This window comes from Kogia breviceps, chromosome 3 (genome assembly GCF_026419965.1).
Source record: "Kogia breviceps isolate mKogBre1 chromosome 3, mKogBre1 haplotype 1, whole genome shotgun sequence".
In the NCBI taxonomy this organism is placed as follows: domain Eukaryota; kingdom Metazoa; phylum Chordata; class Mammalia; order Artiodactyla; family Physeteridae; genus Kogia; species Kogia breviceps.
This window is the reverse complement of record NC_081312.1, coordinates 36,929,163-36,944,063: the sequence shown is the minus strand read 5'-3', so window position 1 is coordinate 36,944,063 and position 14,901 is coordinate 36,929,163. Positions and strand designations below refer to the sequence as shown.

The 14,901-nt window shown below is 46.6% G+C and overlaps 1 protein-coding gene across 2 annotated transcripts in view; it reads right to left on the bottom strand.

Annotated features, from left to right (window-relative positions):
• Nucleotides 1-14,901, bottom strand: part of SPTB (spectrin beta, erythrocytic) — a 125,310-nt gene that overhangs the window by 45,292 nt on the left and 65,117 nt on the right. For both annotated transcript variants that reach the window (XM_067028321.1, XM_059059047.2), the window contains 5 exons: nucleotides 3,450-3,601; nucleotides 2,003-2,176; nucleotides 926-1,017; nucleotides 449-529; nucleotides 10-125 (listed from right to left, as the gene is read on the bottom strand). In XM_067028321.1, coding sequence (XP_066884422.1) covers nucleotides 10-125; nucleotides 449-529; nucleotides 926-1,017; nucleotides 2,003-2,176; nucleotides 3,450-3,601 — 615 coding nt within the window. The remainder of the gene's footprint in view (nucleotides 1-9; nucleotides 126-448; nucleotides 530-925; nucleotides 1,018-2,002; nucleotides 2,177-3,449; nucleotides 3,602-14,901) is intronic.

The window sequence follows — 14,901 nt, the reverse complement described above, 5'->3', positions numbered from 1 at the left end:
CTGGCTCACCCTCCGGGTCGAGAAGCGGGATGATGCCCAGCTGTCGCTCAGCCACGTCGAACGCGCGCTCCAGGTTGTGCCGGGCGTTGGAGTCCTTCAGTTTATCAAAGTCAATCAGGTCGGGCCTGGGGACGAAGCCAGACTGTTAGAGGGCAGGGGGGCACGGCATCCCCACCGACAGGGCAGAGACCCTGCACAGGCGCAGGCAGGTGGTTGAGCCGGAGAAGCGAGAGGAGGAGACGGGACCGGGGAGGGAGCTGTCAGCGCCAGCGTGGGAGGAAGGGGGGATTTAAAGGAGGCAGGATGCCGAGGGTGAGAGGAGGAGGCGCCACGGCTGTACCATTCCTGCGACGCTTGAACAGTAGCCTACATGTTAAGTGCGAGGTGTCCCAATCCCCCCAGGGCTCCCTGGCTCTCCCAGGGGTTCCCGCTCCGCTGCCCCTCTTACCGGTGCTTGTGGATCAGGGCGTTAAAGGCTAGGCCATCCTTCCAGCTGGAGGTGAAGTTGGTGACATTGACGTGGGGGTAGCTGCATCCAAGAAAAGCATTAAGACCTAAGAAACAGATTCTTCTGGGGTCCCTACAAGTGTGTGAACCGAGGGCCAACACCTCAGGAGAGGAGTGGACCGGACCCTTCTCGAGCCCCTTCGACAAGAGGGCAGCCGTTACGTCACACAAAGAGGCTCCCTCGTCAGGTGGGCCCAAGAGACTCTCGCCCCCAACAGACCCCATGGTCTGACCCAGGCAATTTGGGGATAGAATCCTGTATTCCGGGCCTCTAAGAATCAGGTCAGGATAGACTGCATCAACTACGCCCAAACGGATGTAGTTCTGGGTGATGGCGCCTATGTCCCTTGGGGAAGGCAAGCTTGGGAGGCACAGGGGGTGGTGAGGAACTTGGTAGTGGCTGGTCCCCAGGGCATACCCTGCCGTCTTCATCTGACACCATAACAGCAACGCGTCCTTGGCTGAGCGCGTCTCACGACCTTCCTGAGTTTGGACAACGATGTCCTGAATCTGTGGGCAAAGGAACAAGAGAGGGAAGACTTAGATTTGTATCTGGCCCAGAGCCTCCCTGCTCTCCCTGGAAGGCCCCCTCCGTCCTTCCTCCTCTGTAGCCGTCCATCCGGTCGCCAGCCCTGCAGCTGCCCAGCAGCCTGAGGCCCCGGGTCCTGGAGGCCTGTTTCCCTGCCTTGGTCAGCTTCTCCACGTCAGAGGAGACCGCTCCAACTTGAAACTCTAAGGGGAGGCCAAGAATGAACAGCAGGATGCCCTCATTCCTCCTCAGGAGGTACGATGCCACCTGGGCCATGGAACGGCATGAACGTTGGAAGGTACTGTATTTTGATTAGCAGCTCCTCTTGCCTTTTCATCCTCCCCAATTCTGCTGTTATTACCGTTTCATCGTACACACCCTCAGAGTGAGATTGGCCACCCAAGACCACTTGGGTGAGATCTTCAGGCCGGGAGTTGTGTGTTATCTTCCTTCTCCCTGCCCTTCCCTCCTCCAACTAGGTTCTTTCTGTCCCCAGACCAGCAGGTGGAAGGCCCTGCTTTCCTCCCCTCGTGCTTTCTAAATTCCTTACAAAGAAGCGACCCTGAATTTCAGGGTGGGAAGAGAAAAGCTTCTGAGTGAAAATCATAAAAGCAGATCTTCGGCACTCTTGCAATTTCTGAATCAAACTACTTAAAAACCCAAAAAGTGACACGTGTGGGGGGAAGGGGACGAAAGTAGGTCTTCCAGCCAGATCTCAGCCCAGCTACTAATTTCTATCCTCTCTCTCAAAAGACTACGCTATGGACTGAACAACTCGCCCTGAGCTTCAGCAACTTGGCGATGCACAGGATGGGCTCTCCTTCCTACAAGCATTGTCCCACAGGACGGGCTTCTAGCCTCCCAGAACGTGCAAACCCTCGCACTTATTCAGCATTTTATAAGATTCCCAAACCCCGTCTGGCCCAGAGAAGCTCCCTCCACCGGCTCTGCCCCCCAGGAACCCACCTGGAAGCGGAGGATGATGGTCCAGATGAGGCCCAGGACCAGGCGGTGGTTGCCGTCCACGATGTCGTGGGAGCCCATGTTCTCCAGATGCACACGCTGCTCCTTCAGGAACTGCAGGGCCTTGTCCACATTCTCCAGGCAGTGGATGCGCATCTTCCCCTTCGTGGGCTTTGGCTGAGGGACGGCGTTGCCCCGTGGGCATGGAAGAATCTCATGGTCACGCCTGGACCACCTCCGGTCATCAGCATCCACCCTCCATGCCAAACTCCAACTCCCATGCTCACTCCTGGACACTTTTCAACCCCGTCCTTTCAGCAAAGTTCAGAGGCTCCCTCTCTTGAGCACCCAGAGCTCTGCAAGTGGGCTGTATCACTACTGTTCCTGGGTCTAAACAAAGGCTTCTGAGTGGGTGATAAGTGGCTTTCAAATATAGTAACACAACAGGTAGTTCGTTGAGCACTTACTATGTGCTAGGCACAGTTCTAGGAACTGTTTACTGCTGATTGCTGATAAGAGTGGCTTTTAGTGTGGTGACTGATAGTGGGTTCATTCTGCCATCCAACCTCCTCCCTCCCCACCCCCAAACGGCCTCAGCCAAAGCTCAAGGGGACCCCCATTGATGAGTAACTGCATCATCTGAAGGTTTCTTAGTGGTAACTCTCTCTAGTGGGGTAAGAGGCATTCTTTAACTTCAGCCTGGAGTTGAAAAGGCAGCAGATGAATGTGGTACCTTTCATTCAAACCCTGAGGTCTTAGGCTACGACATCAGGTACAAGTATCGGTTTACACATGGGAGAAATGAGACAAAGAAGGTCCTGCCTGATAGGCCCAAGGTCATAATGGAAGTAACTGAGCAAAACATGAGCCCTGATCTGGTTCTCCTGCAGGGGCAACATTACCACCGGGTGGGTTACAACTAAGAGGGCCTGTGATAAATTTCCACTTGTTAGAGTGATGGATACACAGGAAAATATTTTTCACACTTTCCTCCTCGTTCCAAGAAGGAGGCAAATTTTTCCAGCTGGGTAATGGGATATGTCTTAGCCCGAGCAAGGAGGCTGAGGGTGGGCTCACTGCAGGCCAGTCACAGATAACCAGATCCCAAGAGGAGAAAGTCAAGAGCTCTGCATGGCTTCTGGGAGGAGCATGAAGGGGTGGGAGTGGCAAGAAGGATGCAAGAAATTCTGAAATGCTTCAGCAAAATTAACAAAAGTTTTGATGATATAATAGATGGAAAGCCAGGCATTTATGCTGGCACATATTTAGATGAACACGTTCAGAGAACCCAGTGAGCCACACGGACACCTCACATCATTAGTACTGAAACCTCCCAAAAGAATAGGGAGAAACCTTGGAAGGCCATGAGAACTGGAGAGGCCCCCAGACCATGTCCTTCCTGAAGAGGGGACAGAGCACCAGCCACAGGGCCTGGGGAAAGGGGCTTTACCAGCATCTCTCCAGAGAGCACTTCCAGCAGCTTGATGAGCATCCTCCCATCCCGCAGGTCCTTGTAGAGGTCAGTGATGCGGCAGGACACGCGCGCCAGGTGCGAGTTCACCCATTTTGTGAAGGTTTTCTTCTGAACAACTTCCCGCTCATCTGGGTGGGGAGAAGAGCCTTGGGTGAGGTGCCTGAGGTTGGGAGGGTCCATTTGCAACATGGCATGGGGCTGAAGGGTTTTTCACCTTAACCCCAGAGTTGCCCCATCCCTGGCAGAGGAGGTCGATGTATCTATTCCATCCCCTTCTGAGGAGCGTTTCTGACCAGAGTGTAGCCTTTTGGCTTCACAGGTCCACGTGCCATGACTGGGGCAATGAAGAGGTAACTTCCACCACCACGGTATCAAGACATCCTCTAACCCAGTCACCTGTTTCCCTGTGCACATCAGAATGCTCTGGACCACTGGGCCTGCGAGCTCAGAATTCAATGCCAGGTTCACCCGTCCACCCATCCGACAAATATTCTCTCTGCCTGGAATGCTCTCTCTCGGACCCTCCACCCCTCACCCCATTCACCTAACTCCTAGTCATCCTTTAGGAGTCAGTGGAAACAGCGCTTCTCCGGGAAGCTTTTGTGACCTCTCGCCTAGGTTCTGTCTCTCCTTGTGTGCCCTGATCCCTGCCTCTGCATTTCTCATTTCTCTCTCCTCATACTCAGATTAGTTGAAAGTCTGCCTTTCCTGCAAGACTGCAGGCTCCTTGAGCCCAACAAAATCTGTCTGTCTTGTTCATTTCTAAATCCCCAAGGCCTGGAGTCTGGCACACAGTAGGTCTCCAGAGCTGTACTGTAGCTAACTACAGAGGTTTTATTCAGCTCCTACGCCAGGCCTGCTGATACATAAAAGTAAAACAAACTGCCTGCCCTCAAGGAGCTGCTGGTAGGTAGAGGAGAAGGATGAGCATGGAAACAGTGAGATCATGTGGAATGTGGGATCCACGTAGGGTGAAGGGTAGTGGGGGCTTGGGCTGGGGGCTGTGCGTGGCACTAAGCTCTCCTTCTCTCCCGCAGAATGGCACGCAGGATTTTCCATCTTTCAGACCTGGGAAGCTGACACGCCACCCCCAGCCTAAATCAGCCTCAGCCCAAACCAAGCTTCCAGCCCAGGCTGTACCAGTTCGGGTGGGCTACCTTTTAACACCTCTGTTAAAATAAATACAGGGTACTGTAATATAAATGCTGGTACCTGTATGGTTAGGGCTGGGAAGCTTGATCAGGATGCTGGAGAGAGGACAGAGGCTGGGTTAGCAGAAAGAATGGGGACAGGGTGAAAGAGAGAGAGAAGAGGGGCAGAAAAGATAGAAACAGGAAGAGAAGTTTGCTTTAGTGAACAGTCTGTGGCAACCTGCTTCTGGGCACTCTGGCGGAGGATTCTAGGCAGGAGATGACCAGGCCATGTGGTCATGGGCCTGGTCCCTGGGGAGGCCATGGAGGGTCCCTGGGGAGAGTGTGTTCAGGTTGGTCACAGCCAGGGCAGACTCCGAGCAGTCCAGCCAGGAGGGACTGTCGGTGCCGTGGGAATAGGCTAATCGTCTGCTCAGCTGAGCCCAAACTGTGGAAGGGTTGGCTTCTTAAATTATTAAATGTCTGACTTAATAACAACAAAAAGAGGAGCCCAGCCAGCACGGCCTTGAGGGTATAAGCCTGGCAGTTTCTGAGGCTCACAGCATCAAATTCCTTCCTACTTCATGGTTATTGTGGCGTTAGGAACTCAGACCCTTTATTCGCTTATTCATTCATTCAGCAATTGTTCACTGTACAGCCGTTAGGTGCCAGGCTCTGGGTGGAGGGGGAGGCAGCCAAGGACAGGAAGGAGCCCCCATCCTTGACGCAAACTCCATTATAGATATGATGAGTGCTGGAGTCACATGTAAAGAATTCTATGGAAGCCATCTAAATAAGACTTCCGGGGCTTCCCTGGTGGCGCAGTGGTTGGGAGTCCGCCTGCCGATGCAGGGGTCACGGGTTCGTGCCCTGGTCCGGGAGGATCCCACATGCCGCGGAGCGACTGGGCCCGTGAGCCATGGCCGCTGGGCCTGCGCGTCCGGAGCCTGTGCTCCACAGCGGGAGAGGCCACAGCAGTGAGAGGCCCGCATACCGCAAAAAAAAAAAAAGACTTCCAAGAAGAGCAAAAATACTACGAGTGACTATACAAATCTGTAATAAATATAAAATTAAAATGGCACTTGTTTGTTCTGGGCCTCTGGGCAAAGTTTCAGGCGGAAAAGCCTCCTTACTCTATTGGACCACTTCCCTGATTTCAAGGACTGCTTCAGCAAAATGTAACTAAAGTTCTGATGATATATTGGACGGAAAGCAATTGCGTTTATGCTGGAGCATGTTTAGATTCAACAGAACCAGCCTCAGTCCCACGATGCTCTCCCGAGAGACCAGATCTGTTCTGTAAGAGGCTAACCCTTCCAACCGGTGGTGGAGCTTTGTCTAAGGGGCTGAAATTTGTTGCCCCTTTAGAGGTAAGTGTCTCAAAAAGTCAAAGTCCTTTCTTCCCATCTCCTTTTCTTGTCTTTCAGAATCTAAAGAGTTCATTATGTGGGTGCTGAGACCTGTTTATTTGTGCTCAGCAAAGTGTAAGGAAGAGCTGGGCTGTGGAATTTAATTCTAGGCTGCTGGGCTGGCACACACATCGGTGCAGATGTAAATCACCCTTAGATCTCTCCAGTTCTCAACACACAAATAATGCTCCCTGGGCCCCAAAATGCTGGAGCTGCAGGTTTAGAGCTCAGGTAGGAGGCCTCCTGGCTGCATTTTACCTGAAGGCTGGGGTGCAATTGCCCAGGAACCCCAGTACCCTAAAACAGTCTGCAGGGCTGAGACAGGGGAAAGCTTCTGAGAGGCTCATGATGGTCATAAAGAGAGGAAGGCCCAGGGGTGGGGATTAATTTCCATCAGCTCATAGACCTGGCTGCTCCGCCTCGGCTCTCTCAGTGCATCCACTCCCGGCAGGCACTCAGCGGAGCCTTCTGAGTGCAGGAGAGGCGGGAGGCCCGGAGTGTGTGGACAGGCCGCGGAGGCAGCTGAGCATTGGGCCTGCTGTCCCCAGGAGACCTGGGCCACCCTGCAGGGAACCGCTGTGGAAAAGAGGCCTCAGCAAGGCCCTGCCATGGGCCAGGCCTTATTTCTAGCCCTAATCCTGCCAGTGAAGGGGAAGAGGGCAAGTCCACCAGCAAAGCCTGAATCAAAGTTACCAGAACCTCAGAAAATACTCACGTCTCTGCAACCATCAAGCTCAGGGCCTCTCCATTGCTGCCTGTTCTTCTCCCCTTTCCTTCCTAGGCTGTGGCCAGCCTCCTTCTTCCCTAGAAAACTCCCCTACCTCTCCCCTTCCTCTAAGCTAGCTAGAATCACTGTCTGGATATTGTGACCAAATGCCCTTTCTTTTATGTTCCCCTTCAAAGGTTTAATTTAAGGTCATATAAACCCAACAAAACTCAAGTGTTTACCCACTAATGAGTTCATACATGGAAAGTGCCTAAAACAGTACCCAGCACACAGAAAGAAAGCTTGAGATAAACATTAACTATCATTGTTATCATTGCTGCTACTATCGTTACTGCCTATAGGGCCCAGATGCTGCAGGGAGCACGGGGCAGGCTCACTCTCCCCAAGGGCCTCGCAATCTAGTTGAGGAAAGGAGACACAGACCCACAAATAGTTTTGCAACCACACGAGATAAAGGGCAGTTCATTTAATGGTACAAAAGCTGTCGCAAGGTAATATTGGATTAGGTACCAGATAAATGGCACATACAATTAATGGTCAGGGGTGAAAGAGGAGAGAGGTCATTTCTAATTGGAACACTCAAGGCGGGGCTCGTGAAGAAAACCACTTTGCACAGGCAGAAGAGGAAGGAGAGGAGCCACAAGATGGAATGCATAAAAGGATGGAGCTTGTTCAGGGGTTGCTGACTAGCTACAGGTAAGAAGAAAACATGTGGAAAATAGGTTTTAATTCGGATGTGGAAAGCCTTGAAGGAAACCTAAGAAGTTTAGATTTAATCCTAGAGGTAAAAGGAGACACTAAAGGGGTGGCAGGATCCTTTCCTGAAATAGGAATTTGGAAAAACCCCAATGATAATAAAAAGACAAAACATTTCAGCTTAAATTTTAAAACAATTGTGTAAAATCCATATAAATCTATAAAGTCTCCCAAGGCACACCAAAGATTTGAACAATTGGAAAAATCACACCCAATTCTTGAATAGGAAAACTCAATATCGTAAAGATGTCAATTTACCCTAAAGTTATATATTTAATATTATTTTTAAAATATTTATATTATATAATTTAAATTTGGGGGGAAACTAGACAAATGATTAGAAAACTCATTATAAAAATAAACAAAAACAGGCTTCCCTGCTGGCGCAGTGGTTGAGAATATGTCTGCCAATGCAGGGGATATGGGTTCAATCCCTGGTCTGGGAAGATCCCACATGCCATAGAGCAACAAAGCCCGTGTGCCACAACTACTGAGCCTGCATGCTGCAACTACTGAAGCCCGCACACCTAGAGCCCGCGCTCCACAACAAGAGAAGCCACCGCAATGAAAAGCCCGTGCACTGCAACAGAGTAGCCCCTGCTCGCTGCAACTAGAGAAAGCCTGCGCTCAGCAACGAAGACCCAACACAGCCAAAAATAAATAAAGTAAATTTATTAAATAAATAAAATAAACAAAAATAGCTAGGAAAGTTTCAGAAAAGAAGAGTAATAAATGGTAACCCACGTTCCCAGGTATTTTTTCTAACAAATATTAAAGTATAGTAGAAAGTTATAATAATGAAACTGTATGGTACTAGCATATGAATATACAGACACATCAATGGAAGAGAAATAGTCCCAAGTATATATAGGCATTTAATATCTGATAAAGGTGGCACGTCAAATATGAAGGGGAAAGATGGATTATTGGGTAAAGGGTATTGACCAAACTAGATGACCATCCAGGAAAAATTAAGTTAAATTCATATCTCATACTCTAGGATAAATTTCACTGTGGTCAAAAATTGAAATGTAAAAAATAAAACCATAAAAATACCAAAATCAATCATGATAGAATGTTTTTTATAATGTTAGTATAGGGAAGGGACTTCTAACTCTGAAACAAAATCCAAAAGCCATAAAATAAAAGATTGAAAGTTCAAAAGTTCAATTGCATCAAAAAAAGTTCTGTGTGAGATAAAATACCATAAGCAAAGTCAAACAAACAAGGAAAATTATCTGTAACTCATATCACAAAGGGCTAACTTACCTAGTATGTAAGGAACATCTACAGATTAATGAGGAAAAAGACCAATAATCCAATAGCAAAATGGACTAAGAATGTGAACAAAGAGTTAATAGAAAAAAATTATAAAATTCTCTTAAATGTTTAAAAGTTGTCCAAGCTATTCATAATAGAAGTACAAATTACAAGTATACACATACACACAAACTTAATACACAGTCCTTAATTAGTTTGAACAAACTAACCATAAAAGACATCTTTGAGACAACTGGGAAAATCTGAATATTAAGAGGGTATTAAATTGTATTATGGAATTCTTAATTACATTAGGTGTAATAACAGAAATATAGCTAGGTGGGAAATGCTCTTGTTATTCAGATATTCATACTAAACTATTATGATAAATTAAGTATTATAGTAAAATGTCATGATAATCTTCAATTTACTTTAAAAATACCTCTACCCCAAAATGGACAAGCAAATATGGCCAAATATTAACAGTTAAATCAAGGTGATGATTCTTTGTACTTTTTCTCTACTTTCTTGCATGTTTTAAAATTTTGATACTAAAAGTCCAAAAGCGAAATGAAAGTACATCAAGACACTATGTTTCACTTATCAGATGCACAAAGATCCAAAAGTGTGATAAAATACCACATTGTCAAGGATGCAGGGGAAAAAAACATTCATACGTTGCTGGAGAGGGTATAAAAGGCAATTTGGCAAGAAGGATCAGAATTACAACTATACATACTTTTGGACCCAGTAATTCCACTTCTAGGAATTTATCCTTCATATAGACATACATTTACAAAATGATCTGCATACGAGTTTATTCATTGCATTTTTGGAAATAGCAGGAGATTGGAAACAGCCTAAATGTCCACCAATAGAGGACCGGTTAAATTAAAATTATATGTCCATACAATGGAATACTGTATCTGTAAAAAGAATGAGAAGGCTACTTGTGCACTAATATAAAACAATCTTCAAGATGCATTGGGTGGGGGCACTTTCCTGGTGGCGCAGTGGTTAAGAATGCAGGGGACACGGGTCAAGCCCTGGTCCGGGAAAATACCATATGCCGTGGAGCAACTAAGCCCGTGCACCACAACTACTGAGCCTGTCCTCTAGAGCCTGCAAGCCACAACTACTGAGCCCGCGTGCTGCAACTACTGAAGCCCACGGGCCTAGAGCTTGTGCTCTGCAACAAGAGAAGCCACTGCAATGAGAAGCCCACACACCGCAACAAAGAGTAGCCCCCGCTTGCCACAACTAGAGAAAGCTCGCGCGCAGCAACGAAGACACAATGCAGCCCAAAATAAATAAAATTTTTTAAAAAAAGATACATTGGGTGGGGAAAAAAGAACAATAAGGGACAACGTATGGTGAAAAAAAAAGCTGAGAAAAACAATATAGACCATTTGCTAATATATGCATAAAGCATTCCTGGAAAACTGATAACATTGGCTGTGGGAAAAGAACTGGATCTGGAGGATTGAGATGGGAATGAAATTTATTATTTGCCCTTTTGTATCTTTTGAGTTTTACCTACTGGGTGTCTATTTCACTTATTCAATACAGAAATACACCTCTTTTCTTTTTTTAAAATGAGCCAGTTTTCCAAGGCTTTATCCGTTTGTAGAACACATGAAAATATATTAACAATCATCGTTTTTTTTTTTTTTTTTTTGGCTGCGCTGCACAGCTTGCAGGATCTTAGTTCCCCGACTGGGGATTGAATCTGGGCTCCTTGCAGTGGAAGTGCAGAGTCCTAGCTACTGGACCGCCAGGGAATTCCCACATTTTTCTTTTTCTAAAGAAAATATTAAACTTTTTCTCACCCCCTTCTCCAAGATAGTTTAGTTCTTTTGTGCACCCCTGCATCAGGGACTTTTCACCAGACAAAAATCATAAGCATAGTTAACCACCTGAGCCCACGAGAGAGGTGGAAGGGAGAGGGAGAAGCTTTATGAGCTGAGAATACTTCTGTGACACCCTCCCCGTCCTGGGACAGAGCCTGGGAGTGAGGTCTGTGGGTCTTGAGGGCAGCGAGATACACTCTGCCCCACTGCAGCCACACAGCCACTCTAAGGACTTGCTCTCTAGAATATTCCCTACAGGGGTATCAAAGCGCACACCTCCCCTTAGGGTCAAGGCTCTTTCTTTCTCTTATATTTCACTTCTCCAGACTTCCTCTTGGTTCTTCATTCAACCTCCCTCCCCCATTCGTGTCAAGAGCACAGTAGCTGCTGGCCCCGCCCACTCTGGTACCTGCTCTACCTCCCGAAGTCATGGACAATCCTGGAAGTTTGCCATTAAAAGTTCCCAGTGGGGCTGTTATAAAAATAAGAGCCTTTTACCCATTGGCTGTTCTTGAGCTAAGCTGAAATATCTTATCTTTGGAAACAGTCACCCAGTTCTAGGTCCATCTATTTATTCCTGCCATGGCTTCCTGTAAAATTCCTTGACTGTTTCATGCCTCTCCCTCTTTTCTCTGTTAAAAATCTGCTCTCAAAAGTAGAGAATAGCAGCCTATATATGAAGAAGGTGGGAGAAGACCTTTCAATGGCAAGAAAGGATATTATAATACATTTTGAGGGAAAATTCACATTATAAAACCACATGCATATTATGAACCCAATATTGCAGACCTATATGCATAGATTCATAGAAAAAAGCTAACGCTGGGCTATGTTATAGCTGGGTATTAAGACTGTGGGTGACATTTTTTTGCTTATCTATGTTTACTGAAATATCTGCAATGAACATGTATTACTTTTATAGTAAGAAACAACAGATGTCATGAAGAAAAATAGGGTATAAAACTCAAACCCCGAGGAATAAACGACTGATGAAAATCAAATAGGTATCCTTCTTGAGCAAGTCTGTATTTTTACCAGCACATGGCTTTAAGCTATCAGTAAAGCTAGGTGGTCAGAAAGGCAAGTGGGAGAAAAGGCACCATGGGAGGCCCTGGACCACTAGCCTGGGCCTGGAAACAAGCATTTAATGTTGAGCCCTTTGTAGGTTTACAACTTGGGATTTCCCTCCTTCTCATGCCAGGAAGCCAAGAGTTTAGGGAACCTGAGCAAGTGATACTTTAACTCCCATGAACTTGTGACAAACATCAATGATACAGATGCCAATCCATTATAAAGCCTAGCATGGGGCAGACCCTCAGGGACACATCATAAATGATGCTGGCACAAATTCTACTGTTCCTGTTTAGTTTGGAGAGGAATTTTTCTTTCAACCAATCAACTTTCATTACACTGGTATTGTGAACAGCAAGAACATAGTTCTGCCCATAAGGATTTAAGATCCAACTAGGGTTGGTTCTAAGAGAGAACTTTAAGATGCTTATTACATATGCAAATGCATATTTGAATATATACATACTCTTTTATGTGTAAGAATGAAGCACACAAGACTGACTCTAAAAGCAATCAGAGTTGAACACTAAGACGCTGGTTAACTGGATCTGGGTACATTAATACAAAGGAAGACTATACAGCCATGAAAATTATAATCTGCATGTTTACAGACATGAAAAAATATTCATAATATATTACTCAGTGAAAAACATTCTAAGATTATAGATAATGTTAATATTTATACATATACATGCACAGTCATATATCCATAGGCATTACAATATCTATATGGGATATTAACAATGTCTCTAGTTTTCTCTTTTTTATCTGCTTTTCTAATCTTTTCTACACTAAATATATATCCTTGTGTATTAAAATGTTTAAAGTACAAAAGCAATCACCCTATTTTTTAAAAAAATAGTTTTTATATATTATAGGAAAAGAGAAGTTATCATAGAACAGTTTAAAAAAATTTTTTTTGAAGAAGGCTAGTTCTGATCTGGGGCTTGAAGATGATAATGGTTTTAGAATGGCAGGGAAGGAGAGAGGGGTCTTGTTCAAAGCCTCTGGTGGAAATTGGCAAATGTGTATTTGTGTGTGCATGTGTGCATGTAGGTGTGCCGGTGCATGTTTTGGGGGTGAGGGAGAGAAGCAGTTAATGCATCAGCGCAAAGAAGTCAAAGGACAGTCTAGGGAATCTGAACTTTATACTTTGGGAAAAGAAAAGCCAGATAAAGTGACATTTCACTAAAAATTTGTTGGAGAATAAAGATTCTAAGTACCCTGAACAAATGGGATTGGACAGGGGAGAGGCTGGAACCCGGGAAACCAGCTTGGAGGCGGCTGCAAAAGTCTGTTTGAGGTGCCGTGGCCCCACTAACATATGAACTATGGAAATGAAATGACAGGAGCTGATCTGGACAGCATCAAAGAACAAGGGTCAGCTAGCCCTGGCAGGTGACAGCATTTGGAAGCTGTAAGACGGAAGTAAAAATGAGTTCAGGGTTTTGATCAAAGAGGCTCTAGAGGCTGCTGGTGAAAGCAAAACTTTCCCATTCCAATGTATCAGGTGGGGTGTGAAGGGGGAGATAATGCAGGTCTGAACGACATTCAAGAAAGCTCAAGTGCTGTAGCCTCAACAGCACAGGGCTGATTTTAACACCCTGGGATTCCAGTCTTGTCCTGGCACTTCCTGCCATGTGACCTCCCTCATCTATAAAGGGGATGGTGACAGCTATACCTTGCCTGATTCAGAGTGGCTGAAGGGTCAGTGAGATCATCTGGTTAAAAAGCACCGAGAACACTAAGCAGCTGTATAAACACCAAGCACTGTTGTCATGCACACAGGTGGTAGCTGCATGGAGAGATGACACTTGCTGAGAACACAAGGCTGCAGAAGTCAAGATGGTCCAGGAGCCCAGCCTCAGCCTAGCCTTTAATAAACAGAGAGAATTTCTGGAGAACTCACTGATTTACTGAAAAAGATCAATTCCCTTCCCCAAAGCCAGGAGCCAAAGCTCCTCGGTTCAGGGTAAAGGCATGTGGTCAGCACTATCTCAAGGGAGCTTCTTCCCAGGCTACGAGCTGGGAAGACCTCCCGCGTCAAGCCCCTTGTGTTACAGGTGAGGAAACTGAGGCCTGGAGGAGCAGAAAAGTAAGTTGGCCAAGGTCACCTCACTGGGGAAACTCCATGATAGCCGCAGGAGGACAGAAGAATGACGTGGTGGGCATGGACCACTTTCTGCTCCCTGTGGCCACTAAGCTGGCCCTCATTGCCACCTTCTCTTTCCTGGACTTTTGTGCAGCCTCTCCACAACCCGCTCTCCCCATCGAGGCCAGAGTGATCTTTCAAAGCTAAACATAACCATGTCACTTCTTTGTGAACAGCACTTTTATGGGTTGGGAGCAGTGCCATCCAGCCAGCCCTTTACTAAAGGCCACAGCCCGTCCTGAGAGCCTTAGAGCTCTCCCTGCTAAAGGCTCCCACCCTTTGACCCTTCAACTCTGCTACTCCTTTGCAAATAATCCCTTCATTAAACTCCTCAGCCACCGCTTTTGAGTTTCCTGCTGCTTGGCCAAGATACCCATGGCCTTTAAGGGCCCCATGATGTGGCTCCTGTCTGCCCCTCCTGTCTCCACCCACCAGGCCACACTCTCACTAAAACAAGCCCCTACTCATGCTTGGGTGAGTTATAAGCTGTGGGTTATGTTATAAACGCACAGTTCCCAGTTAATAGCATTTATCATCATTTGTCATGACATACATGTCTATATGTACAAAGACACATGTGTGATTATCTGGTCTATTTCTCACTAGACTGTAGAACAAGGCGCCCTGGTTGATCCAGTTTCCAGAGTCTGAAGGCCAAAGGGTTTGGAGGCAAACTTCTCCCAGAGACTAAGCTGCTACCAGCCTCCCTGTCATTCTTTCTCAGTGACATGATAAAAAGGGAAAATGAACAATTGCCACAGATGCTCTGAAAATGACACTCTTGGCATCTCTTCAGCCAAGCAGCACGCAGGGGGGACCCCATGGGGGGAGAAGGGAGGGAGTGCTGCTGGCTGCTCCCAGGAGCCAAAAGCACGATCCAGGCCTGATGTCAGAATCTGCGCTTGGGAATGAAGCTGACAGCCCATGGGAATGTCCCAAAGATGGAGGAGGCTATTAACATGCCTCACTCAGACTGTGCCGCATGAGAAGGGAACACAGTCTCATTATTAACCTCGGTGTATTAATATTTGATAAAGCATCTTCATGATGATAGATAGCAGTCACCCAGAACA